The sequence below is a fragment of the Ammospiza caudacuta genome, chromosome 12 (genome assembly GCF_027887145.1).
Source record: "Ammospiza caudacuta isolate bAmmCau1 chromosome 12, bAmmCau1.pri, whole genome shotgun sequence".
In the NCBI taxonomy this organism is placed as follows: Eukaryota; Metazoa; Chordata; class Aves; order Passeriformes; family Passerellidae; genus Ammospiza; species Ammospiza caudacuta.
In genome coordinates this window covers 15128632-15155359 of record NC_080604.1, presented here as the reverse complement: position 1 = coordinate 15155359, position 26728 = coordinate 15128632, and the positions used below count along the sequence as shown (strand labels likewise).

At 40.7% G+C, this 26728-nt stretch overlaps 1 protein-coding gene across 1 annotated transcript in view; it reads right to left on the bottom strand.

Annotated features, from left to right (window-relative positions):
* The window catches only part of PTPRG (protein tyrosine phosphatase receptor type G), a 392408-nt gene that overhangs the window by 119266 nt on the left and 246414 nt on the right, over positions 1-26728 (bottom strand). Inside the window, exon 5 of the mRNA XM_058812679.1 lies at positions 16286-16381. Coding sequence (XP_058668662.1) covers positions 16286-16381 — 96 coding nt within the window. The remainder of the gene's footprint in view (positions 1-16285; positions 16382-26728) is intronic.

The following is a 26728-nucleotide window of genomic DNA, read 5'->3' as shown; positions in this document are numbered from 1 at the left end:
TTTACAGTTTTTAGGTAAAAATAACCATTTTGACCTAAGTAGGAAGGAAAATGAAATGGTGTAATGAAAAAATATAACAAGCACTACAGCCAGATCATCTTACAACACCCACTCCTTGATGTACAGCTTCACACATTTGGAGAGGCTAAACTCAAAACTGTGAAACCACAAATGGAAGTTAGCTCTCATTTTCTTCTGCTCCTAGCTTGAATTTGGTACAAAATTGTACAAGTGAGAAAAAAGTATCTCCACCTCTTTTTTTTTTTAAATGAAAACAAAGCAATGAAGTCTGTTGGCTAAACAGGAAAATTTCCTGGGCAAAATGCAAAGGCTGAAAAGGAACAGCTCAGATGGACATCTGGAACTCCAGCATTTTGCAGGGGTTTAATTGAATTGCTCCAGCTAAGCTGGCCTAGGATGCAGCACAGATTTCCAGCCTTTTCCTCTTTTCCAGCCAACACAAAGGATTTTGGTGAGAGAGGTCACATCAATCTCTCCTTTAAAATAAGGAAAAGGAATCGTCTCAGCTTCCCAGCATCTTTTATTCATTCTACAAGAAAAGTCCTTTCTTTGTCTCTCCCAGCACAGCCCTGGGCTCCCTCCAGCCAGGCCATTACAGATGACTCAAGCCAGCATCAATGAGTCACAAACACAGAGGATGCAGAAATGTCAATTAAGTTACACAGTCACTTCCCTAATGACAACCACACCTCAGTTCACAATTAAATTAGAAATCTAGTGAAAATTATTGTCGGGCAGTTTTTTTTTTTTTTTCTCCTTAATGTTATGCTTTGAAAAATCAAATTCCAGCACAGTTTGTTTGCTGCTCCTTTTACCTATTTCTAAGGAGGTTGGTGTAAATTGGCCTCCCAAAACTGCAGCAGCAATTTTTGCTACACCAAATTCCCCATTTCTAATGCAGCAGCCATGGGCTGGGTGGGCTCTCAGGCATCTTTGTGGTACAATGTTAAACCAGTGCTGTTCATCAATACCTTCCAGCACAAAAGGACAACGACAATACAGTCTTGAATTTTTAATTTTCTTTCAAGCAAGCTCTTCCATCTTTACTTATATTTCTGTAAATTTTCAGTGTCATATAGTTCTTGCAGGTATGTGCAGCTTTGCAAAATGCTATGAACTTGCACAATTTGGTGCTCATAGTACCTAAGGCAGAAAGCACCTACTAATCCTCAAAGTTTCCTCACTTCTGACTCCACTTTTATGTCTGAGTAGCCTCCCTCTTCCATCACACACCTGCCACATCCTCCTCACTGTCTCTTTCCACCCAAATGTTACAGCATCCAGCATCCTCCTCTCCGCATCCCCCTTGAGCATCCTTCCACAACTCTCCCACCTTTTCCTCTCCACCTCCTGCCTCTCCAAGGAAGTTCCCCTGCTCTTTCACCCCCTGAGATGTTCTTTATGGAGGCAGGAGACAGAAGTAGCTTTGGCTGCTGAGGATGGTGAGTGGGCTTGCCCAGGGGATCCTGGGTGCCAGCAGACAGGGTGCCAAGGGTATCAGCTGCAGGGCTGCCAGGGCTCCAGAATCAGTGGGATTGAAGTGTGGGTGCACCAAGAGCCAGCCACAGAGCTGTCCCTGGGCAGTCACAGCAGCAGAACTCCAGAAGCAGGGCAGAGAAATGAGGCAGTCCATCTCAATCCTCTTCAAGCCAATGAATTAAGAGTGGCAGGATGTGGCCTGCATTTTTTTTTTTTCTCAGCTGCTTCTAAACTGCTCAGGTTCCTGCAGCAACAGAAGAACAGCTCAACCCCACTGTTTCACCTGGTGTAACGCCAGACAGAAACAGTGAGGCTTATATGTCAAGATGTTTATTTTCCTCTTGGTTAGCATGACCCAACAACTCACTCAGTTCCTTAAAAAAACATTTCAACAAGTATCATGGCTCATGTTTAGAACAAATGGGCAAGTTTTGTGCAGAAAAACAGCACTTAGAACACAAGTGCATTAAAAGCCTGGCAAACATTCAGTTTGTGGCAGCAGTTTCTTCCTCTTGAAATACAAAGAAATACAAAAACTAACATGACATGTGTGCTTGTTTCAAGATGTTCTACATTTCAGCAGTGGCAAAGTGAATGCTATTCAATCACTGCGAGCAGGTGATAATCTTAAAGCCACAGAACTCCTCAGCATTCTCTAGCCTTCATGCCTCTGCTCCATGGGCTTCTTACAGCTTTCCTGAGCTCCTGTGGAGTGTGACCTATCTATGGAGGGCATTTTCAAGCTCTGTCTCTGGTCAGGAAGCCCTCCTCCTATACAGGGTATAACTTCAAAATTGCCAAAATCTAAAAATCTCAGGGAAAGTTATGAGAAAAGAAGTAAAATACAACTGAACAGGATTTAAAACAAAACTTAAAACAGGGTTAGAACAAAAGGTGCTCTTTGAACAAGTCTAGCCTGACCCAGAAGAGTGAAGATGCTTCCTGCAGGTGAATGTACATAGGAATGCTCTCAGGAACCTTCTTCCATCTCATCTCCTCTCTCTGAATTTGCTCATGAGAAAACCTGGCTATTAATTTGAGGTGTTTCCTTACATTTCCTTATTATTTTTTCTTTCTTCTCCCACCCAGCACTGTAACTCCTGGGTGTCCACAGCTCACGAGCAGTGGTTATGATCTGATCCCCAGTGCTGTGGCAGAACAGCTGGACCATCCACGCTCCTGGCTCATGCATTGCCACAGCCTCAGTTCTGGTGTCCACCTCTAGAAAAGTTTCTTATCTCTCTTCTTAAGATCCACCAGGCTGCACGGTCTCTTGATGTCACCACCCTCATACAGCCTCCTGCAACTGACACCACAACCTGCATCAGGTTTTTCCCTGCCAAAAGCCTGATTGTTATGGAGGGAGCTAAAGAGCCAAGCTCTGTGAAGGCAATCCACAGAGGGCTGGCACTGAGGGACATCTTCACTGCCAGGCTGCCCAGCCAGTCATGCCCAAAGTGCCTGAGACCCAGCACAGTCAGAATTGCAGCCCAGCTGGAACAAGCTCACCAGGAGCACTGCACTGCTACCTGCTGTGAGGATGAGAGGCTTTCCAGAGCAGCACCATGGCCCAACAGCTTCATGCTGGAGCATCCCATGTTCCCTGGAGTCTGGTTTGTACCCCCAGCACACTGGTAGGATGCACCTGCACTTGCTGCTCTCTTTACACTCAGATTTTAAAGAGGGCAGCAAATAGATATGGCATGATAACAAAGGCATTTAAAAAATGTCCTTTTTAGGGTTAAAGACACTATATGTCTCAGTTGTATGTCTCAGCTGCAATGCAAGCAGTGATGAAGGAAGGAAGAGGGCACTTTCTAAAAGGCAGACACAGACTAGGCACTTAGGACACAAATACAGCATTTTAAAAAATTGCTTCTGACACAAGAACAGCTGACAGAGATAATCTCCACAGCTCAGCACGAATTAAGACAGTCTTTCAACAACTCCATTAGACAGGTGTGGTAGCAGCCAGCTGTACTGCATGCACAGACCAAGTTTATCTAAAAGCTGAGTGCCCATATGGCCCTGCAGCACACTGAGGTGGTGCCACCCGCCCGGGCATCACCCTCCTCTGCCACCACCATCTGTCCTCAGAGAGGGACCGGTACCAGCCTGAGAGCAGGGCAGAGCTGGTCTGGATAATGAGTGAGTTCAGACTCCAAAGTGATGGATGTTCCCATCCACAACACAGGGACCCCCAGACAGCTCTACCCAGACAGGTTTAAAAGCCAGCTTTACTTATGGCCTTTAATTCTCTGAAGTTATGAGCAGAGGCAAGTCAAGCCATAAGGTGGGGTGGGCTGTGTGCTATTAGGAAGGTAAGCTTATTATCTGAAATGTAATAAATCTCTGTAGATATCTGGAATAGCAGAAGGCAACAGTTTGCTTTGCCATATCACTAGTAATGAGTTGGCAAGAGGAAAGCATTCCAAAATGTTAACCTAAAGCTTAATTTGACTGGTATGCACTTTGGGAGAGTACTTAATAAGACTGGTTCACCCGAGATGGGGAACTATCTTTCTGTTCATGCCTCCCATGAAATGCAGGAGGATATAAAAATGTGTGATTTTAGCAGTTTAGAATACAAAATGATGAGGAAAAAAAATCTTTGAAAAGTGATTGATGCAGTCTAATCATGTTTCACACAAGAGCATTTCAAATTATGTTAGATATTTTTATAGGATCTAGATATGATAAAGTAGGTTTGCCAGGTAGCAAGGTAGGCAGGAGGGAGGAAGGAGTAAGAAAATAATAAAATTCTTTTCTTACTTTTTACACAGGCATATGGATAAGACCGTACAAACCAAAGATAAAATGCACCAAAAAATTGCTAGCTTAGCTGTTAAGGTTATGGAGCTTTGCTTTCTAATCAACACTTACCCATAAAGCTGTTTTTAAATATTGATCTGATATCATGTTCCCAAGGGAAAATAAATATCAAAAGGGGTGATTTAATTCAATCTTCATGGTTCCTGCATAACCATGATCCTATTTCTTCCAAAACCCAGAAAGCAGTAACTTAAGTGAAGCTTACAGATCAGCTAATATATTTACAGCCTTAAAATAACATGAGACACACTATAAAATACACTGAGATCCAAAGTTAATCTCTTTTAGCAATATTCTAGCAGCAAGTAAAGATGAATTTTACGGTGAAAAAAAACCATTTCATCAGGAGCAAGACTGAGCTTTCTAATAACCACGCTCCTTTCTAATGTGGTACATCATTTTACTTTACTCATAAAGAACACTTTGCCAAATCTCCAGTTAGGCTTCATTTGATACAGCAGAAATGTTGCAAAACCAATACCCTCTTGCAGAGAGTCTCTTTAGACTTGATAATGACCACATTTCCATGCATTTTTGATGCACAGAAAGGGTGCAGTTACAATCAGCAGCTAAATACTGTTCTGATGGTGTCAGCCAGACAGCTTTTCCTTGGCTCCTCAGAGCTGTGAAGCAGTTGCAAACACCATAAGCTCTTAGGAAAAATCCTGCTCCACCAAAACTCACTGTTCAGAGGTGCCGAACAGATTTAAGCAATTTATTTAACACATTTCACTTTTCTGCATAGAATAAGATGGTGATTAGCATTCTTGACTCTCACCTATCTCCAGCAGAGCATAAGAGCACATCCCAGCTTATGTGCTGGTTTTGTTCTGGAAACTGATACCAGCACACCTGAACTTCAAACAAAGGGAGCTTTAAATTACTCAAAGCAGGACCACTGAGCTCATTTGGAACTCATTACCTTAGTCAAATTAGTGTGCTTTTCAGTGAATCCCAGATGTAGAAGATACCTCTGAAAGCTACTATAAAGTTATGCTGTAAAAGAGTTCCCAGGTTTACACACCCTCAACTCCACCCTATATACCTGAAGATTTCTGATTTAGATTCATAGGAGGTAAAACATCAGGTACCAGGATTGCTCTGGGCAAGCTGCCATGCAGAATTATTTTGGGGGTTATCTGCCATCAGCATTATTAGCTAAACCATCAGTTATACATACAAACGTCTGCATCTGTACAAAGACATCAAGAAGGGAACAGACTAGATTATGATTTACTTTCATTGCATTTTTTCTGGCCTCTGGAATGAAAACCATGGGCTCAGAATGCCCTCAATAATCATCTCTCCCACAGTCATCCTGCAGCACAGAAACTACAGATGACAAAACCCAGCAACAACTCAACCCTCTGGCAGTAACCTTTAACATTGGATTTATAGTAATTTAGGACAGATGATAATCAAATTACTGAGGGATATTTTCCTGCATGCTGGCTCTGCATCATGTGTAACATTTAAGAATTGCACAAGAAACCACACAATCATTGGTGACAGCCGGGGTGGTGCTTACATGGACACGCCAACCTGACACCAATCCATGTGACCCTGAAAAGTCCCAACCATCCTCTTCTCTCCCTGCATGCTTTCATGCTTTCCCATCACTTCTGATCTGGGAAAATACTGACATTTCAGCCAGACCTGCTCTGTGATTTGAGTAAGGCTGAACGGTGTGGGCAGCACAAAGACACAGTCAGGATGACTGTGCAACCACCTCAGTGCCTGTACCAAACATGACACGTTCCATTTATTTGTACAAAGAGAGCCCTAAGTGATTCTTACATCTCACAGCAACCTATTAACAAAAAGAAACTTTGTGAATGGAGTATCCAGCTAAACACTTCAAACAAATACATCAATTATGCATAGTCTGTATACTTTTTCCACCTTAGGGATAAAACTGGAACGAGACTAAAGAATTATGTTTTATTTGTATTAAAAATGTATCAGCTGCTGTCCGAGAAGGTTTTCCAGAACATTTGGTATGCTACCCAGGAAATTCTGTCTGAAGCTTGTATTGTTTATTCTTGCCAATACAAGGGGAAACGTGGTGCTGTTATAGCTGAGAACTACAGTAATAATTCTTCAAGCAGAACAGCTTGTATTTAATAGCTTTTTCATCTGAGCCAGAAGATCTAAAGGGAAAGGAAGCCCCAATTTTACCCATCTATTTTATATATTCAGACTTTACAACCAATCTCTCTTTTATGGCACAAAGTGAAACTAGACGATCATTTATGAATAGATCCTGTGCTCACCTTTGCTTAAAGAGTGCCATAACACTAACTGGTAACCAGAGACATAGGAAGACTTTGCAGTTTCATGGAAGACACTGAGGGCAAAAAACAGGCGTAAGTTTTTTAAGGGTTACACAAATCCTGTTCAAAATCCTGCAGAACTGGGAAACTATGACTGCAGAACTGGAGTTTCTTGGCTGAAATGTTAGATTTCTCCATCCACATCTCACAAATGTAAACCACACGTAGTACATTTGGTATTACAATCCTCTGAGAGACAAATGGGTTAGAGAGGTAGATGAATACAGAGCCTGTTAAAAAAAAAAAAAATTAAATTTTAAAATGAGGTGGGCAGACAGGCATAAAAAACTCTCTTCCTGAAATCCAGGCTGGATGTCTAAAAACTGGGAGAAAAAAGGGACTTCCCAGAGGCAATGGTTCTGTTTGGGAGAGAGGAGAGGAAAAGACAAGAATGTATATCTTCACATCTCCTGTGAATCTGTAACTAAGATCAATTTTAGCAAAACTCTCCAAAAACTTAGCAAAAAAATAGATTCTTTATTTACAGCTTCTTTCTTAAATAAAAGGCCAAGTAAAAATGCACTGGATTTGGGGCATGTAAGAAGGACAGGGATGAAGCAATTGTTGGTATCACAAAGTCACAAACAAGCCACATTTGAAGGCTTTTCAGTGCTCTGAGACACAAAAAGCGGCTGCTGTTCCTACCTAAAGCAGTGATGGAGTGTGCAGCCAGGCTGGGGGTCCCTCCACGCTGCCCCAGCTCTAGGTTTGCTTTGTGATGTTTCACAAGGTGACCAAGAGATGCATCAACAATGCACAACAGAGACCAAGATGCACAAACTACTACTGTAGATAGGGAACTGACTTGTTTTTTAGTCTAATGATTATAATCAGTAAACTTCCTCAGTCTCAATCTTCCTGAACCACAGAAGGGGTGAGATTATAGGCTGATAACTGTAATTTTTACATATTACACATGTAAGTGTCATTTTCAGGAATCTAGTAATGAAAACTCCACAAGACATTTTCAATAAATTTAAAAAATTTTATGGCATGGCTACAAAATAATTTGGTTTTGTTTTTTGTTATTTTTTTAACCTGGATATTTTTAAATTACAGAGAAGTAAATTACTGTGTTTAAGAAGCTGATATTAGACACTATAAATATTCCTAAACTGATTCCACTTCTGAACATCAAGGGTGAGAGAAAGGAAAGGGAAGAAAAGAATACACAAATGCATGCTGATCAAGTTCTTAAGGCAAGTAATTAAAATAAAACCACTAAAATGTAAGGGGACAGTTATGAGAATTAATGCTAACAGGTTGGTATGTAATTTAATGAAGCAAGTTAATAATGACATCCTGCTTGGGATTAATTTCAATACATTAATCAATTAAGAAACATTTAGAAAGCAAAAAAACTGCAGGTTAAAAACATTTACAATGCTATAAACTGAAAGACAGTGATCCAAACATTCAAATGAACATTAAACCAGAAGAGCACAGAGATCTATTCCCATGCAACATATACAACCCGGTCTCATTAATGGTTATGACTGATAGCTCAAGACCTTGAGGACAGACCCCATAAAATGTGAAGAGCATTTTTTGTATTTGCAGCATTGCAGAACTTTGGAATCCAAGTCCTCTCAACAACAAGAAAGTTTGCAGTTCCTTCCTAACATCAATAATTGTGATTTTTCCATTAAATAAATTGGACCAAAGGACTGTGATTTATCACAAAAAGCAGAAGTCACTTGGTAACCCATCCCCACTGTTATCCCCCCTCCTTGCTGCTGCATCCAAGCCAGAGACAGCACAAGTAGTCAGTTGTGGTCTCAGACTTTGCAGTTCAGAAAGCACTGACAGTGCATTTGTGGGGAAAAAAGGATCTAATTCTAATTTTTACATTCAATTAGATTTTTTAGATGCTTTGGAAATTCATTTCTGTAGGTATGTCTGATATTAAAAACAAAATAAAAGCCAAAGACTCTCTGTGCATTCTGGTATTTTGCTCTGAACTGTAAAAAGAACTGCATGGCATCGCTTTCAGTACTGCCCATATCCTTTAAAACTCAATCTAACAAAAATGCTTTAATTGAAAGCATTGCATTTTGGAGGTCATCAGACTTTTTGCCTTGGTGGAAAATACCATGAACAAGTTCACGGAGTGTGGAGAAGAAGGGAAAGGAAGACGATTGCTTGGGCTCTGAAGAAGATAAGTGCACATAAGGTAAATTACCCTTCTACACTGCACAGTCAGCCTGTGGATAGAAAGTTTCAACACAGCAGGTTGCAGCCATCATGATCTAGAGACTGCAAATGCCTCTTGGCAGAACACAGGCAAGCAGAAGTGGAACGATGTGTTTGCTTCCAAGAACGATCTGTTTCAGCCGCCCTGTCAGTCTGTGCCTCCAAACCCAGCCCCCCTCTCGCTCACACATTTGTGCCTCATTCCTCCAAGCAGGCTTGCTCAGGATGTTCAGGCTGCTGTGTGAACACCTCTGCTCTTCACACTCACACATTCAGCCACATGAGCTCCTTCTCACGACAAGCCATGACGAGTGTGCAGCCATGTGAGCGAGAGCCCGAGCCCACGGCACCCTGCACAGAGACAGAAACTGCTCCTGTTTGCAGGGGATGTGACACCAGGGAAGCCCAGGCTCTGCACAGTAACCCAGCAGCAGAGGTGTGTCTCAGTGCTGCTGTCAATGCACTGGAAGTTTGGAGAACTGAAGCATTATCTGGTACAAAAACCCCCACAGGTGAAAAGGCCACTGCAATTCAGTACAATTCAGCTCACTTATAAAGTGAGTTTATTGAGTCCAGCAGCACTGAGTGATGAACACTACGGAGCTCACAGACCCCTTCCAGCTCCCTGTGCTCCCCAAATTGCTCACAGTAAGGTCCCAGGGCTCACCTGCATCTGCCCCTTCCTTACCTCTTATCTGCCCTCCTTTTTGAGCAAGAGATGCAGCTCTGCCCTTCTCACAACTGCATCGCCCTCCACAACTAAAAATCTTTTGGAGCTTCTCTGCTAAACTCAAGACTTCATCAGGGATTGTTTGCTAGTGCTCTCAAGAGTCAGCCTTCTCATTTATGTACCAAAATAAAGGATGAAGAACATTACCACAAGAAAGCTTAATTTAAAAACAAAATAAAAAAATCCGTTGTAAACAGTAGTTTTACTATTAAACGTCATTTGAAACATGACTCATCTGGGCAGAGGTATGGAACAGAAGAAAGTCTCATTGTTAAGCACTGGAAATTTAATAAGCACCAAAATGGAGATATATAGATATATATATTTTACTCTCAGAGTTACTCCCCATCTGTTCTCCTTTTCCTTTCTTATTTTACATAAAATATTCAAAAAATATTCATATTCCCCTAAGAAACTTTCAACATAAGTTGAAATAAAAAATCATAATTTTGAGCTTAGTTTAAAAAAAAAAATGTTTTCTTTAATGGAAAGGGTAGAATTGATTTTTTTAGAAACAGTTTCCATGAATTTTTGTCTTCTACCCAAACCTTCCTCCAATCAAAATGGTTTCAGAGGAACTTGATCAGCATGAGCACTTGTTATTAGGCACCCAAACCTGCACATTTTGGCTAAAAAACACCTCTGGAGGGTGGTCTGTGTCATTTACATACTGAACTCTACTCAAATCCAACAGACCTTAAGAAGATCTCAAAATTTTGTATTTAAATTCTCCATTATGCAAAATAATTTTTGGCAATTTTGTCTCCACTTATTTGGGGAAAATGAGGAGAATCTTTTCCTGCTCCAGAGATGCTTCCTATGTCACTATATCCCCTGGCATGAATTGTACAAGGTGTTTCTCAGAAAAATGTGCTCAGAAAAGTGGTGGCGCAGTGGCCACATCCACCTGCTCTGGCTGTGTCTTTTTGTGTCAGGGTAGCTACTTTGTACCTCAATACTATTTTAAAACCATTTAAAGACCCTAGTACTGCTTTTATCAGTAACAACTACTGTTTTCAAACAACAGCAACATTTCAAAATTATGCAAAACTGGACTTAATGAAGAAAAATACATTTCAAAATGTTTTGCTTGTCTTCACTTACATGGAGAGTTATTGGTATACAGCTATGGAATAAGGAGATGTACTTATCTTCATGGTATGAAGATAATAAAAATACACCTGTACTGATACTAAATAACACTGCTAATCAATACCAACAGTTTTAGTATTCATGAGCTACTATTAATAAAACCCCATGGGTTCTAATGTAACCATTAAAAGAATTAATACCGTAATTCAATTTTAAGTTCTTTACATCTATCTGAAGTCTATTAAAATAAATGAAAAGTCTCTCAATGACTCTAGATGATGCTCTGCATGTTAATGATGCCATGTGTTATTTTCACTCCTGCAAATCACCTTTAAGATATTGCCTAAACACTGGAGTACTGATTATGCTTCATGTGGGTGGATATAATGTTCAGAGAGAAGTGCACACCTCTCTCCATTCTCATTGTCTAAATCAAATTAATTTTGCTCAGACTTTCAAAAAGCATTAGAATAAAAGAGAGGCAGAATCAGGGAATTTCCAGGAACTGAGATGGGGACATGGGAGGGACCCTGTCTCCTACTGGATACGGTTTTCTCAACAGTCATCATATTTAAATCATTTATTCACTGAATCTGTTTTGTTAAGGTGGCAAACACATGAAACAGTTAATGAAAGGGAAGAACAAGGAACAAAAGGCTTCCAAGTGAAGTTAAAAGCTGAATTATGTAGTTTGAGAAACACACATTTAAAAACCATATTTTTGGCAAATATTCAACAGCTTTGATGGTGTTCCACCAATTTATTCTGTGTTCAGCTCATTTAGGCCCCTGTGAAAAGTGAGTGATTGATCATATTGATGATGCAGACCAAGAACTACTATCAAAAAAACCTCACAAACAGCAAGGCCACAAACGTGCATTTTACTGAAGAACACATCCCTGGACACATGAGTAGCTAGTAAATATAAAGACATTTATATGCAAATAATCCACATGTAGCTCCAAAAGTTAAAAGGGCTACAGAGTAGTTTTTTCGACAAACTTATAAAGACATGTCTGCATTGGAAGTCAACTCAACTAAAGACATGTAAACCCTTGATTCTTATTCCATGTACTTTAAAAAATACTGCTAGTTGCACATTTGCTGCCAAGTACCTAATTACCTTTAAAAATCTAGCTCTGCACTGCTGAAGCTCTTGAGTGATCGAGGTATCAACATCACTCATCATTATGGAGCTAATTTTAATGATGAAAGCATTGCTAAAAGTTATTTTAAAATTCATTTTTACTTAATTTCTTTAGAGATGATTTGTTTGAGTACCTGAGACACAGTAACTAATCACTGACGGTTTTCTCTGCAAATATAAAATAGATTTATGTGCCCTCCCAGTAGGAACAAGAATTCCATCACCTCCTCCTGAATTTCTGAGCTATCGAATATTTGATGAGTGCTTAGGGAATCAGTATTGTGTCTTTTCACAGCAGTAATCAAGGAATGAAGTATTCTCTGCCATAATGAATCTACTGCAGGACTAAAAGATGAATATTTCAAATGCAAAAGCAATATGTTTGTTTTGAACACTTTCAAGTTTGGCTTTAATAAAGCAAGTAGTGAAGTATGCAATGATTTATATTGTTAGATGGTTAAAACAGAGCTGTGCAATATGTCTGAATGCATTTAATCCAAGTAACTACTCATTTTAAATGTGACTTATAAATATGTATAACACGTATGATGAACGGATGACTCAGGAACCATGAGAGACCTGGGCCTTGCCTTCCACCCCTGGTTTGCTTCAAAGCTAGCTCAGCCTGACAATTAACCAAGGCCCAGAGCCAGAACATCATTAACTCCAAGCTGAATCTTACATGGGCTGCAATGAAACGTGAGCATCAACGATTCAAGTTAGGATCATTTAAATCAAGCCTGAGGTGCCTGGCTGGGCTGGGAGCTGCTACAAGTGTTCCAGCAGCTGGTGGAACCAACGTGCAGCCAGAGGCTCATTTAGGATTGCCACAAAGCAGGGCCCCTCTGCAGGGTCCATCACTACCCTTCCTGCAAATCCAGGAGCCTTTCCTGACAGCCAAGAGGGTGCTGGCAGCAGGAGGTGATGGATTTGTCAATTTGAACATCTCCCACCAGCACCAGCTGCCCTCTGAGAAACACCAAATCACTGCAACACTGAAAGGAATGGCCATAATGTGTCCTCCTCAAAAGCCCGTCAGAAGACAAGGCCTCATTAGTCATGGCATTCTCTCCTTTGTCTCCAGGGAATTTTGATTTTTGCTAAAATTATATCTGAGTTCTCTTTAACAACAAAGAAAATCCAGCTAGAGATTTCGGGCCAGCTCATCTCATTTGCAAATTGACAATACCTGCTATAGAGTCCCCACAGTGCCATTTTGTGTGAGACCCTCCCTGTGTCTATCCACAATGAGATACAGAGATGAGCAGTTACAGCAGCTTGCATTTGCAAGAATTGTTTCTTAGTTTTGTAATTTTTTTTTGTCAGATCAACTAACCAGCAGCACACAAACAGAAACAGCATTTATCAACAGAGCTTAAAATGAAAGTAATGAGAAAAGCACAGCTTTAATTACAGCAAAATTCCAAGTGCTTCAATTATCCAAGTTCAGAACCAATGTACTTTACCTGGAAATTGCCCCTGAAGTAATGAATTCAATAAGGAAAATTCTTGTATAGTTCAAGTTAAATTATTTAAAAAGGAAGAAAGAGGGTACTTAATTATTTAATGTTTCACCAATAATTATATAGTTCAGTATAATGTTCATTCACTGGAGAACTTGATTTTCAAAGGAACATTTATGAATATCAGTCAAACAAAAAACACCTGCCAGACTATAAACTCAGCCAGTGTTGTGCACATTCATCCCAACACAGCATTACCACATTAGCAAAAATCCAAGTCTTAATGGCAAATGTATCCAATAATTTATGTTAAAATATTTACATAGAAAAGCATGCATGATGCAGTTTTCTAATGCATTTATAAAAAACAGTATGACCTCTCTGCTACAATTTTTAAAAGCTGTGTTCTAGGTAAATGAGTTCAAGATGGGGCCAAAGCTCTGGAAAATAGGAAGCTGCAGTACTTGAACAATATAAGCTGCCAATCAAAATGTGACCATGGACGTTTCATTTAGAAGTCACTAGGAATCAAATTTAAAAGATAGCTTTAAATTAGCTGCCTGAAATACTAGCCATGGCAAGTTTATCTGCATGGAGTCCTGGGGAGCAAGGCTCAGGGAACACCAAGTATTTCTCAAGAAAAAGATTTTCCCAAGTCATATATCAACAAGCCCAGCACATGATATGCAGCTGCAGGGGCTAAAACAGCACCTTGGTCAAACACAGTAGGGATCTGCAAAAGGATCATCATCATCCATTAATAACCCTGTGTACAACAATTCAAGCCGTATGGGACTAGTTCTGGAAAATCCTCATGATGGCCAAAAGAGCAGCTGTCACACTGGTGTCCCTAAGGTTTATTTACAGGTGTCAGAATTCAGCACGTGCCCTTCTAGACTGGGGCCTCTGGGCTTTACAAATCTTCCTCAACTGTTCTCTGTCTTGGAGCAAAGCTGCCCAGAAGGAAAACCTGAAACACTCACAAGTTCAGCAATACAGCACTGATTTCTCATTTCAACCCAAAATAAAAGGAAAATATGCCAAAACCCCCAAATCATTTCCCTGCAGCCACAAAACAGGTCGTCCCTGGGCCACTTTGCCAAAGAATTACCTTGACCCCACTCTCTGGAAAAGATCAGAGGGTGTTCATCAGTAATGGCCTCAGATTTCACAGCTCCCAGAGCAGAGGAGCCCAGCTGCACCATCATCCAGATTTTACAGCCTCATGTCCTGCAGCCAGCAGGGCTGGAAATGATGAGTAGTGTAGATTTCTGCTTCCCTGAGGGGACTACAACACTCAGTTGGGGTCTTGAAAAGCCTGAGGTCTCTAACAATCAAAGATGGGGGTTTTAACAGCATAACACACTATTTTAAGTTATTTTAATGGCTCCCTTGGAATTGTGCAAAGAGAGACTTACAGCAAGTGCAGCACTTGGCTTTGCAGGTGGGGAATACCAAACAGTCCCACCACAATTTTAAGATCCCGTTAAAAAAAAAGGATTTGGGGAATACAGTGATGTGACATGGAGCAGTGTGATGTGGCTGATGTGAAGCCCATCAGGGTAATTTAGCAGTTAAATTCCAGAGAGATGATGCCACAACACGTGGTGCACACCATGGCACAAACCCACGCTCCTTCTGACACGGCACACACACCAAACCCATGAGGCTTCACTGTGGTATGAACCAGCCTTTGGCTGCTCTGCTTCCAAACTTCTGTCTTGTATGGCCAAATTCAACTTGCCCAAAGCTTCCTGTAGCACACTGAGATTAAGAAGTCTGGGGAATCATCATCATGCCATGCCACTGTAAATTATCACAGCTCCACCAACTTTGCCCTAATATGAAATGCCACAGAACTGCTCAGAATCCAACAGTGATGAATTTAACATGCCTCCTTCCACTATCCTAATGTCAGCAGAGTTACAGCAATTTATGCAATACAAGGATCTGTCCTTTCCTCCTTATCAAAGCATTTGATCAAAATCAGTGTCACGCAAAAAGACAACCTTACTTAATTTGAGCAGCAGAGTCAGGCTTGTCACTCTAACATCATAAGAAAAAAGGAGGTATTTACATATGAGTACTTGCATATTCCTTTTTATCTGGCTTCACAAAGATAACAGCAAGATCACTTTCTTCCTCAGTAAAAACTAGTGTGAAACCTCACAAAGGATCAGCATTTTCCTTGCTCTTCCCTCCCATCTTTCCTCTTCTGAAAAGCAAGACTCCAAGACATTCCAAATCTTCATTAGCTACTTCTCTGCCTGTGACAACCTGGTGGAGGGGAGTGGCTCCAGGTCCCTCTCTTCAATTCACCCTCAAGTCAGAAAGGTGAGACCCCGTTTCTGATGTGAGGTGACAAGGGGCTCACACTGCTGACTGCCACTGCCACAGGTGACACTGCCATCACCAGCGCTGGTCCCTGCCCCACACTGCAGATTTGGAGCGTGTGGAACCACAGATGAGCTCACCCAGCAGCCCCAGGTCTGCATCTCGCAGGATGCACTTCAAACAAGTGGATGCATAAATTCACTCATTTGGAAATCTGGTCTGTTCAAGAACTTGCTACTATGACAATTTAGAAGAAGCTGCTACAGATAAGATTGATGAAACGTATTGATTAATTTTCTCTCAAGCTACATTTGAATTTTAAGTTTTCCCTGAACAAAACCAGTTGGTGTTGGTTTGTTAGTATTCCAGGGACTGCAGCAATGTGCTTCAGCAGTAAAGGAAGTTCCATGATAAATGTGTTCTCCAGTATGCATCTGTAGAGTAGCTATAAAGTCAGAACAATCCAGGCAAAATTTTTCATTATGTTTTTAAATATACTTATTTACATTTTAAATCAGACATAGACAATATGAAATATCTTTCACTTAGACAGGTGGGAACAAGAAAACAGATGCATCCATTAAGCTTGAAATAATCCAATGAATTAGATAGTACTCAGTGAACACTTTGGTTTATGGATATAGTCTTTGTTTTAACTTACTTGAAAAAACACGGCCATGGCTCCTACCACCCTGTTTTCTAGAACTGCTGTTCCAAAACTGTCAAAGTCATCAGGATTGTAGAAGTAAATCTGCATCTGCAAAAATTAAAACCAACAACAGAATCACATTAGTGTTGATTCATACAGCTTTCACATGATGTAATGCATTCACATTGTATGTAAACCCAGTGTTATGAACCTGAGATAAAGGAATTCTGCTGAACAATTGTTTAACCAGCATCTTGATTAATAGCATGACTGCCCTGCTGGGACAGTAAGCAGGGAACAGAGTTGGTGCAATGCATTTTAATACCAAATCCAAAGGTAAACAGTATGGCCACTCTGTTCAGATGTTAAACTTTGTGCTTTCTGCCAGCAACTCTTCATTTCTTTGCACATTGAAGGCTCATCTCCTGCTCTGCTAAATGTGCTAAACATATTTATCTCAAAATCCATAGAGAATTTTGAAAAGGATTTCGATGTTTAGAGTTATTCCTTTACTCCTAAAGTAATTTGTAAGATAAAAGTCTGTCTCCATAGCAATGCATTTTTATAAGCCTCTGATATTCAGGTCTATCAGTTAAGGTCACACTTCTCCCTGTCTTCAGTTAAATTTCATGACTTTTATTTCCAAAGCATTAGTACTCCACAAAAAGCATGAGGAAAAACAGATATATTGATGTAATTTTTTAATGAATAATAAATATGAATAATTACACAAACCCCAAGTAAGAGCACGTGAGAACAATGATTACCCCAAACAAGCAAGTGTTGGAGTTACACAAATACAAGAAGATGAAGAACAGCTTCCTCTATGCCTTCTGCTGGTAAACAATCCCACTCCACTACACACATGTTATGAGTAAGGGCAGCCTACCCAGGCCTGTGGGTGCTCGTGCTCTCAATTTCCAGTATGGTTCTTGTTTCATTTCCCACAGTAGCTGAGCTCCCACTTCTGCAAGTTCTCTGAATACACTGCTGCTTCTCCAGTAGTTGTTCAGCCCCTCCATTCCAAAAGAAGCCCCTAGAGATGGATGTTAGTCCATCTCTATCAGACATTATTTTCTTGTTTGGGTTTTTCCAAAATAGTGCTGCATGACACATCTTACCATATTCACAAATGCACTATTTTCCCCATATTTTGTGTATGCCAAGAGAGATTATACCCTTTTATCTTGCACAGGTACATTCCTACTCACATTTAGTGATCCCCAGGCTTCTGACTGTATATACTATCAGTCGTGGATAGGTGCTTTGCCAGTATTATAGAGTTGAAAAAACATCACCACATAGGGAAAAGGCCAACATGAAGGTCAAAGCATTCAAAGGTAGAGGTACTTTTTTCAGCAGAAGGAAGACCACACTCTAAATAGCCCACAAAGAAATGAGAAAAAATTGGCACTTACACCAGATTCGTAACATTTGAAAGCAATTTTCTTCCCCTTCTTTGGCCTTCCTATTCCCAGCATAGTCACAGCACACACACAGATGCTGGCAGTATCTCACAGAGGTGGCAGTGCCTCCAGATTCTGACAACTTGTGCATTGAACAAATGCAGAGCAAGGTACAGCCATTCATTGATGTAGAAATTAGAAACAGTTTGCTCCAGGAAAAATTGCTTAAACTTGAGTTTAGCCAGCACAGACCAAACCTGGCAAAACACTCACAAACTATATTTTGCTCCTCTTTAAGATAAAGTCTAAAATTATCTATACCTTACATAAAACATTTCACAATATATTCCTCACAGGAGTTTATGAAGAAAAGCATCACTGAGTGAGTTCAGCATATGCCAAAATCATTTTGGATCAATTTTGCTCACGGCATATAAGGAAATTAATTTTTACCATGCACTCTTGCATACCAGTGCAAAGGGCTCTGGTAAAAGAGTTTTTCATTCAGATCCCTCGTCTTAGCAGTTTAATCTCACAGCCTAATCAAGAACCACACTCTGCCTTGATTACCATACACATTGGAGCATTTTACCACTGCTCCCTGGTGTTTTTCCAGAGAGTGTAGCTGCTCTCACTGCATCCATCACGTCAAGGGGAGCTGTCCTGCATGAAAAATTATTGTCATCTGTCCTGCAGTAGCTTCCTTATGTGTTCATACAGCTAGAAGGAGTATTTTAGGAATACAATGTCTGAGGAATTGCTATTATATAATTTACACACACATACCCTGCAAAAACAACGGTAAAAAGACAGTAAAGTTACACCCTCAAAGCCTCATGGTTCAGGCTGCTCATAAAATCACACCTGGACACTACTGAGCATTAGCATTACGGCAATTTTCTAATTATGTGATCACATATTGTTCTCTTCCATAATACAGCCTCATCAGTTTTCCCCAATTTACAATAAAATGCAAATGTATCCAATGTATTTTTGTTCTTTTATTCATAATATACATAATATTGAATGCATTTATCAGTAGATAGTTAATTTAATATTTTGTATGGGTGGGATAAGGTTCTTTATGTACAAAGTGGGAATAAGACAGTTAACTGTAAAATTAATTTCACTGCATACTTAAGTGGCCTAAACATGCTAGAAAATTTTCATTATTACTCCTTATTATATAATTAGTGTATACAATATATGGGGCACTTTGCATATAAATGACTTCTACTGTCTCTGCCTGGGATGTAAAAAGCAGCAGCACAGAATGCAACAAAGAGGCTTTTAAGCTAAAGAAAATTTGGATCCTATTATAATATGCTATTTGTGCAATGCAGAATGGAGAATCACCCAAGCTTACACAACCAACCTGATTTATGGCACTGACTGATTTCAGCCCCATACAACAGCATTTTTGCACATTTTTGCATGTGTTTCCACAACAAAATTACAAAATTTAAAGGCTGAGAATCCAACAGTAAAGCCTGAAATGCCCTTTGCAGTGTGACAGTACCTGTGTGTAGTCAGAACTCTGCTCCTCACATCCCTGCTGACTGTGCTCCACAGAGCCTTCCCCGTGGCACAGGGCCAGGAGGGCATGAGTGTCCTGCTCCCTATGGCACAAGAGATGAGATTTACAAGGCTTTCACATCTAGCCCCATTACAACTAACAAGGCTGGGAAAGGCTTACATGGCCTTCCTTAATCTCTGATGTGTAACACGGCAGTGCAATTGCATTTACCTTGTAAAGAGGCATCATAAAAACCATGTGTGTCCAAGCACGTTGAAATTTTCAGTATTTTGATAAAGCCAAACTGAGACAAACCATCCCTAGTGAAACAAAGGTAGTTTTCCTGCAGGAAGACACTCTCCATCCTAAAAAGCTAACACTAATACAACTGCAGCTTTACCAAGGCAAGGAGAGGGCAAGAGCTTCCTTTAATGGGAAAACCTCATGCTTTGACACCCTTCAAGCTATAAAAGAATTGTTTTCAAACTTGAGAGAGATTTGCTGTACAGCACAGATTTAAGCCTGAAAAAATATCACAATCTTCAGACTGTTACAAGTGCCTTAAAACAGAGGATTAGGGAGAAAAAGCCCTCACTCTGCCATAACCTAGGAGATAATCACCAGTCACCCTGAGAAAACATGCTTTTAGTCATGTTTTTAGTCTCTGCTGTCCAGGAAGATCCACTGGCCAGCCATTACAGTTTCCAGCGCTGTCTATTCCCAGCCTACAACACTTAGACAAGTGAATACACCCTGCACATCCAACATGTGGGTGATTCTCCAGCCTGGAGAGCCTTTGCCTCCAAGCTCCTTCCCCTCCACCATGTCCTTGGGGCAAGAAATTGCCTCCTCCTCAGGACATCCTACTCCCTGCAGGAACACCTTTCTTCAACTGTGTTCTTTCAGCTCTACAGAAATCTGGTGTTACCCAGACCTGGTAAAATGTCTGTGCTTAGATTTTGATGCCAAACTGGGCTGCCACCATGCCGATGTTGTAAGGACAGGCTGTCCAAACCGTGTGTATTACTGAGAAATACTGCCCACCAGAGACCAGTTCTGATTTTATTAAGTGCAATTGCCTCTGAATGACTAAACCCTCATTATGAAAAGTCACTGGCTTGCAAGAGCTGAGCCTGCTTCCAATGAATGGCCTCCCCTCGCCACCCATCCACAAATAAAAGGCTCTGTTTCTCTGCTTAGCATGACAGGCATCCAGACAGAAATCACCATTCCTGTGCATGACATCTCTTTGCTGTCATTATCCCACTACAGAGACAGAAAGTTTACATCCAATACAGACTGTCATGGCCAAACTCATTCAGCACTTATGAGAGAAAAGCCACAATGAGCATTTGATAGATCCCAGAAGATGTGAGTGAGTTCAAAGCAATTCTAAGAGACTGGGAACCAACCAAGTACATTTTCCATAGACAGATGCCAAGTATTTTAAAAATAAATAATTGAGACTTTTAAATTGGGCTGCTATCACCCTGTGCAACCTCCTACAGCAGATTTCTCTTTATATTAAAAAATGAACAAAGGCTCATTGTGTTGTCACAGATGTGGAGTACAGAATATTCAATAGAATCAGGAATTCTGGTGCAAGGGAAAGGATCATCAGAATTATCCTTCTGCTCATTTCCTTCCAGCAATCCAAGGACTACAGTGTAATTTAAAGCATGGTAAAAAAGCATTAAAAAATAAAAGGTTTTATAGACCAGCCAATTTCTTTATGAATTAGGCAGCAGAATGCAGAGGGAGCAGTGATGTGGATTATTATGTACTGCTTTGGAGACTGAGAATATTTTCAGAAGAGCACAACACCCAGGCAGCACAGGTAGATTGCAACTCTTTGCAGAGTGGTGAAACAAAAATTCTGAAATGTTTGCTTTAAATGATGGCGTTAAGCACTGAATATACTAATTCTTAATTAGTGTCTTTGCTGCTTTCATTGTAAGAATATATTATTCTCAGACACTTTTACAACTGGATTTAAAACCTTTTGCACAAAAATAAATTCTCTGCTGAGATTATGAATCATACATGATTTTTCTTAATTGAAAGCTTGCATGTAACTTACTTTTGCTTTAAATATGTGCATAGATTTCCAGTGAACTGGATGATGTGATCCATTTGGCTGGGATAAAAATTTTCTACAGACATAATGTAATCTTCACTGCAGCACTAAAAATTCAAAATAACTGTCCTGCAGTCTGTGTGTTTACTGGAGTGTGAGATGTACACTGGGGCAATAAAGTCTAATGTTTGATTTCTCATTATATTCTCTTTAAAAAATCCATGAAACTTATCATTTATAACATATTCAAAATCTGCTTAGGAAAGGCATGGGGAAGAGTGAATCATGATGTTTTCCAGTTCTCCTACCAGAGCTTGATGTAATAACACAGAGTATATTGCATTCTTTTGAAAAGATAAAGTTGAACAGGAGCAGATAATGGCATGTTTTTCCTGTCTAGTCTATTATTCATCAGTGAATTTTTAACTATAGTTAGGCAGGTAGAGAGATGTATTTTGAATGTCATAACTTGGTATTCTACAGTGCCTAAAAGTGTGCTGGGTAAAACTGCAAAACAAAGAGTCAGACAGGGACTTTGTCCCAATGTAATTGCTACTTGATAATGAATATAATACTAGGCTGAAAAAACTGAAAGGACCTGAAACACAGGAAGAGCAAGATCATGCAAGTGAAGTACCAGAATTTAACTCAATTTAGACGCTCATATCCCTCAGACGTATGGTAAATTTCCCTTTCATCTTCTTTAACAGTAAACACGAATTTTTGCTTTGTTGTCTCCAAACAATGCAGTAGGTGTACCCATGCAATAAATGGAGAATAAGCAATTTCAGAGTCTTTTTGAACCTGAGGGGCGATAGCTGTTGTACCTTCTGCCCATAAGTCTGCACAGCATTTAAACCTGTGAGTGGTCCAGTGACAGTTCAGTAGAACAGGGAGGACACCCAGCACTGCTGGGATCACTCTGGGCTCCCACACTTTGTTGGATCACACCCACATCACTCAGTATTGCAAGTCCTAAATCTTAAGAGGGAAGGACCTTGCCAAGACAGAAACTTCCCTGATTTCTGCTGCCAGAAATGAACACCCCTCAGGCCTGCTCCCATCCCTAACACGAAAATCCATCTCGTGGGTACACAGTGAGTCATTACACAAGGCAGGCCCATTTGATGCTAAGAAGCTGCATGTTGCATTCATTTGTATTACCCTAATATGAAAACAATGGTGTCAGTGTTTATGCTTTCCATAACGTGAAACTTTTTTGCAATTGCTTTGTACTCCGAGTAACAGCCATATGATTCACCATGAAATGAAGTCTGGAAAATCGTTTTGGATAAATGGAACTATAAATTCAATAGAATTTCCATGACAACATAGATTGCAACACTCCACCACAAGTGAAATGCTATAAATCATTCAAAACTAACAAAAAAATCAGCAGTAAGTCTTCTCTTTCAAAATGCACAAGGCCCTTGAATTATAAAGCTGTGGTTATTACCTCCCAGTGCAATGTCTCTTGTTTCTGATCCTCCTTCCTCTGTGTTACAAGTGTTGTTTCATATTTGACCTCCTTCCAAACACAGGAGATTATAACATTAACACTTTAATACTGAGACATAAGCAAGAACTGAAACATAAAGAGCAAGAGGCTTTTGTGAACCTTTCTTTCTCATCTCCAAAAAATGCTCAAAATGCCTTCATTCTGTGGTAATTATACCTGCGTATCCAGATATATCACAGCATCTTGTTAGACACACAAATTTAGGAGGCTCTGTTTCTGGAAACGTGGGTGGTAACTGGTGCAATAGGGTGCTCAGTCAGCTTGTGAAAGGGATGTGAACCACATGTCCAAGGGACGGAAGAGATCCAAGGAGAGGAGGTAAAAATAAAAAAAGGCTAAAAGATTGCCCCACACAGTATTGCTCATTTCTACCCTTCCATCAGAGGATTCCTGACAAATGGTATTTCACTTCAAGTCCAAGGAACCAGAATGATATGATTTCAGGAGAACCTGCACTGCAATTTTAAAATCACTGTGGCTCTTGCCTTCATGCCTGGAAGAAAAACTTAGAAAATGCAAAGCTCTTTCCTTCCTGAAAAGATTAAGAAGCCCATGAAAGCAAGGAGAGAGGAATAGTTCAGTATTCTGGTTTAGTTTTTTGGTTTTTTTTTTTTATGTAAAGGTAGGAATATTTCTTAAATATCAAGTCTTTTGGTAACTTGAGATGTGGCAACTTATTAGCCCTTGGGCTGCAAAGGCTACTAGAGAGTTTCTGCTATCTTGCATTGATCACTACCCTTTTCTGGGCCTCAGTTCCTCATGTGGTCATTGCCTATCCCTTCTTTAAGTGTGAGCTTTATGAAAAAAGTTTGAAAATTTTGAAATTAATGGGAAGAATGACACACAGTTGAAAACCATGTGAAATTAAGCGTCACATGGAGTGTTGTTGGAGGAAAAAAGCTTTGAGGTTGCTGTTCATTTGCTTCATATTGCAATAAGGAAGAGTCATACAGGTCCCCTAAGAAGAGAGTCTATTGCCTCCTTAATAATGGTGCCAACTTCAACCAGCTCATAACTGACAGGAGATGTCATGAGAAGTTTTTTGTGCTCTATCCCTGAGGTGTTCAAGGCCAGCCTGGCCAGATCTGGATAACCTGATCTAGTGGAAGGTGTCCCTGCACATGGCAGGGAGTTGGTATCAGGTGATCTTTTAGGTTCCTTCCAACCCAAACCATTCTATGCCATGTGGGCCACATCCCTTTTACAAGCAGATGTCGCAGAAATTCAGCGCACACAACTGATGCAGGGCAGCGCACCCACACACCCAGGGGCATCTTCCCAGGCTCTGGGAGGCTCCTGGTGTCTTTCACTGGTCTTTATCTCTTCTATCAGAGACTTTTTTGTGTATTTATTGAGGAGCTCTGAGTCTCACTCACAGTGGCTTTGTCTATTGGGGGCATATTCCAAGTCAGACAGCAGGAGCGCACAACACTGAGGCAAACGTGGCTTCTAAAACTGCACAAATGGAAAAATTAGAGGCAATACTTAGTGCTGTCATGGCTGAAAATCTGAAACAGGCAATTTGGAAAGTGGCTAAGCACCAAATGACACAGCAACAAAAAACAAGCTGGATGGACTAACTGCATGAACAGAATAGCTCTGAACTCCACCCAAAAGTGGCTGCTTTAGAGATCTTCTTCATCTGCTTCCCATGGCCTCCCTAAAAGAAAAAATATCACTACTGAAGAGTTTTAAACTTCAAAATATTCAAACTGCCCCTACTTCAGATCATCTTTCAGGAATCCATTTACTTTCTTAAACACCAAGAAGTGCTGCCAAAATGGAGAGAAGTGGGATTTCCTTCCAAAAATACTCCAGCACTCTTAAGGGAAAACAAAGGAGCTGCACTTGAAGAATAAACCCCACAAAAGGCTACTTTTCCTAGCATGTGTGATTAACACAATTTCACATCCCATTCACTTTAAAGATGCACTAGCAGAAGCATTCATTCCTCTGAGATCTCATGTCTTAGCACAAATTCCTCATATTGCACTGCGGAATTCAAAATGTCCTGTGTGTGGTCTTTTTTCTTGATGATGGGTTTTTCTTCTTTTTCTTTTTTTTTTCAGTGGGAGAAGGCAAGGTCTTCCAAGAGGTTTAATGAACTTCCAAATGCCTCAGAACAAATTCTGAGGTATTTATAGTTTCACTCTGGATTCAAAGCTATGCAGCAGATGGGGCAAGTTTTCAGCAGCATTTTGCTGGGCGAAAGGCCATTCCTATCTCTGAGGGGATGTGAAATCCTCCAGGCTGTGCACTGGCAGAGTTATTTTTATTTATCAACTGTGAAGTAGATGGACAGTTAGAGCAGAACCAGGCCAGGACATGAGCTTACTTGGAGGGTAAAAATAATAATGGGTTTTCTCATATTTTGCAGAATACACCTCTATCTAAGCCCTCATCATAATGCCACAGGCAGAGCAGAGTGCTCAGCACTGTCCTCAGTAGCTACTTGCAGATTACTGGAGGGATGTGTGACAGCCTGTGCTGCAGGAACAGCAATGGTTCTGTCACAGCTGTCCCATTGGAACATGAGGGATTTTTCCAAAGCAGCTGCTTAATGTGGGTGTTTTACTTCAAGATTCTCAGAAGGGTTTAATACGCAAGGAGTGAGGACACCATATCCTTTCTAAAACTCAGGATCTCCTGAAAATACCTCAAATTGAAATCCTTCCCCACCATGGGCGGCCTACCCAAATTCCCCAGTGTTGGAAAGCCTTACATGTAATATCACTGTACTGTCTCCAATTTTCTAGGTTTCTCTACCCTTCCCCTCTGACTCTTTTACCGAGCAGAAAGTGAAATCTGCACAGATCTAGACTGCAGTGTTAAGAAATTTGTGAACTTCTTTTCTTAAGAGACAGACACACAGAGTAGCTAAGTGCCATCTTAATGGCGCCAGTGTGTTAAGCACATGATTCTGGATTTACACTAACAAATCAAAAAGAGCTAGACTTCAGCACAGCAAGAAGCAAAATACTCAGGCAAGCAGCAAAACTGACAGAAAAGTAAAGTGCTGGAAATTGTGTAGCCTTTTAAAGTTAAACCCTTGTCCACTGTCACAGCTGCAAAACCATTTGCAAACACATTCTGTAATGGCCCTTTGCTAAATGTCTAAGTTATTCTTCCATGCCTGTGAAACAGAAACACAGCTCTGATTCTCACCCCCTCCCTTGCTCTACCTGTCTGCAGACAACATGTTGAGACTCCCCTGGTGCATCTGATGTGCTGCTCACTTGTGGCATCACCTTCTATAAAGTGACTAAAACACCCTCTCAGCTTTAACACTTCCAATTTCTTGCAGGCCCATTGATGTTGAAAAAAAGAACACTGAACTTCTTTGGAGTCCCAAAGAACACAACAGCACTACCAGATTGGCATTTAAGTCCAAATTTCAAAGGCTTTGGTTTGGTAGAGCTTTCAGAACACTGTCCTGGTGGGAGGTGTGCCCAGTTGTGTCCCTGCTCAACCAGGCTTCGGGCCAGTTTCATCCCTTCCTTCGATTGTATTTTAATCATAGAAATGATTTGCATCCCCAAGAGTCACATTTCCAGTCTGGCTCACACCTGTGTATTTCTGAAAGCATCTCTTCTGCCTCAGCATCTCACACTCAAACAATTCACCTGTGTAATGGACACCAGAGAAGTTCTGGTTCTCAGTGTGACAGCTGCTGCCCTCTCTCCAGAGAAAACACTCTCTTGGTGTCTCTGGTTGTAAAGGTGCCCAGCAATTCAATTCTTGCTCATGCCACTCCTGTCACCACCAGCAGCAGATATCTGGATTGCACCAGCAAACACAAATGGGAACTGGGAACACTCCAAACTGGTGCAGCCTCCTCCCATCACACAGCAGGGAGAGCTGCCCCAGCTGCCCAGAGGTTGGGCAGGCACCACCTGCCACACAAATCCACACCAGTAGGTGCTACTGGTGCATTCAC